Source organism: Pundamilia nyererei, unplaced genomic scaffold (assembly GCF_000239375.1).
Source record: "Pundamilia nyererei isolate P.nyererei 1_Seehausen unplaced genomic scaffold, PunNye1.0 scaffold00022, whole genome shotgun sequence".
Lineage (NCBI taxonomy): Eukaryota > Metazoa > Chordata > Actinopteri > Cichliformes > Cichlidae > Pundamilia > Pundamilia nyererei.
The window spans coordinates 1,208,512-1,209,675 of record NW_005187423.1 but is presented as its reverse complement, the minus strand read 5'-3'; the positions used below and the strand labels follow the sequence as shown (position 1 = coordinate 1,209,675).

General features: G+C 41.2%; 1 protein-coding gene across 1 annotated transcript in view; it reads left to right on the top strand.

Annotated features, from left to right (window-relative positions):
• Positions 1–236: 236 nt before the first annotated feature.
• LOC102192771 (arachidonate 15-lipoxygenase B-like) overlaps positions 237–1,164 on the top strand; it is a 6,752-nt gene continuing 5,824 nt past the window's right edge. The window contains exons 1-3 of the mRNA XM_005727034.1: positions 237–420; positions 636–840; positions 997–1,078. Coding sequence (XP_005727091.1) covers positions 268–420; positions 636–840; positions 997–1,078 — 440 coding nt within the window. The 5' untranslated portion in view covers positions 237–267. The remainder of the gene's footprint in view (positions 421–635; positions 841–996; positions 1,079–1,164) is intronic.

Here is a 1,164-nt window from a genome sequence, read left to right as displayed (position 1 = left end):
GCAAATAGTTGCATACTTCTACATTTCACAGTGGCTGCGATTTCTCTTGAATAAAATAAAGCCTCGTTATTTCATCATCAGCTCAAATTCCTGTGGTTTCTTAGGTTACAGCAGTTGATCACACATGTCCAACATTTCAACACAACACCTACCTGATGCAATTGCCTGGATACTCCCACTAAAATGTATCAATAAAAAGAGACGATTGTGGGGGCAACTTCTGACAGAGTAGTTATTCCAAGGATCTGACCACATTCAAGAGGAAAAATGGTGCAGTATAAAGTGACCGTATTCACTGGTGATCGCCTTAATTCCACTACTCTTAACAATGTCTTCATTAAGCTGGTGGGCACAGATGGGGAGAGTGATCGTACGTGGCTCATGGGCTTGAAAGGGGCTACATCCTTCGTTATAGGAGCCGTAAGTCTGAAATATGCATCTTCATGATTAAATGTATCTCAGGTTTCCTGTATGAGATGATACACAAATGTAATCATTTTTGTGGAAATAAGGGGAATCTATCACCATGAAGATGGTCAAAGCAAACAGTTCACTTCATGGACCACAGTAAATTATAAGAGGAATTGTATGCTCGAGTGTTACAGCTCAGCACAAACTGCTATGTCATTCTTTAGGTATCAAAGTTTAAGGTGTCCTGCCCCACTTCGCTTGGAAATCTTGTGCTGATAGAGTTAGACAAACAGTCTCTCCCACTGTTCCCGGAGGACGCTTGGTTTTGTGCCAAGGTGGAAGTGAAATCCCCCGAAGGAGACATCTACAGCTTTCCCATCTACCGCTGGATTGCTGATAGCAAGGTGCACCGCTTCAGGGATGGAAAAGGTTTGGGAAACTGTGCTCATCTTAAATCTTGTTCTGTAGTTACAAACCAGTGAGGACAACAAAAATCTTGTAATGAGACTAAAGCAGTTTTCCAATATACCACATTCACAAGAAACCCTTTTTCTTTCTTTCTTTCTTTTCTTTTTTTTTTTATAGCTCTGAGAGTCTTTGAAGACAACCATCATCTTGGCAGGTACAGTCGGCAGCAAGAGATTCAGCAGCGAGAGGAAGACTATCGGTGAGAATTCAGAGCTTATACACATTTTAGCCTTACAGCTCCTGAAACTAGAATACAAATGCTGTCCAGTTATAGCTGAATATCCT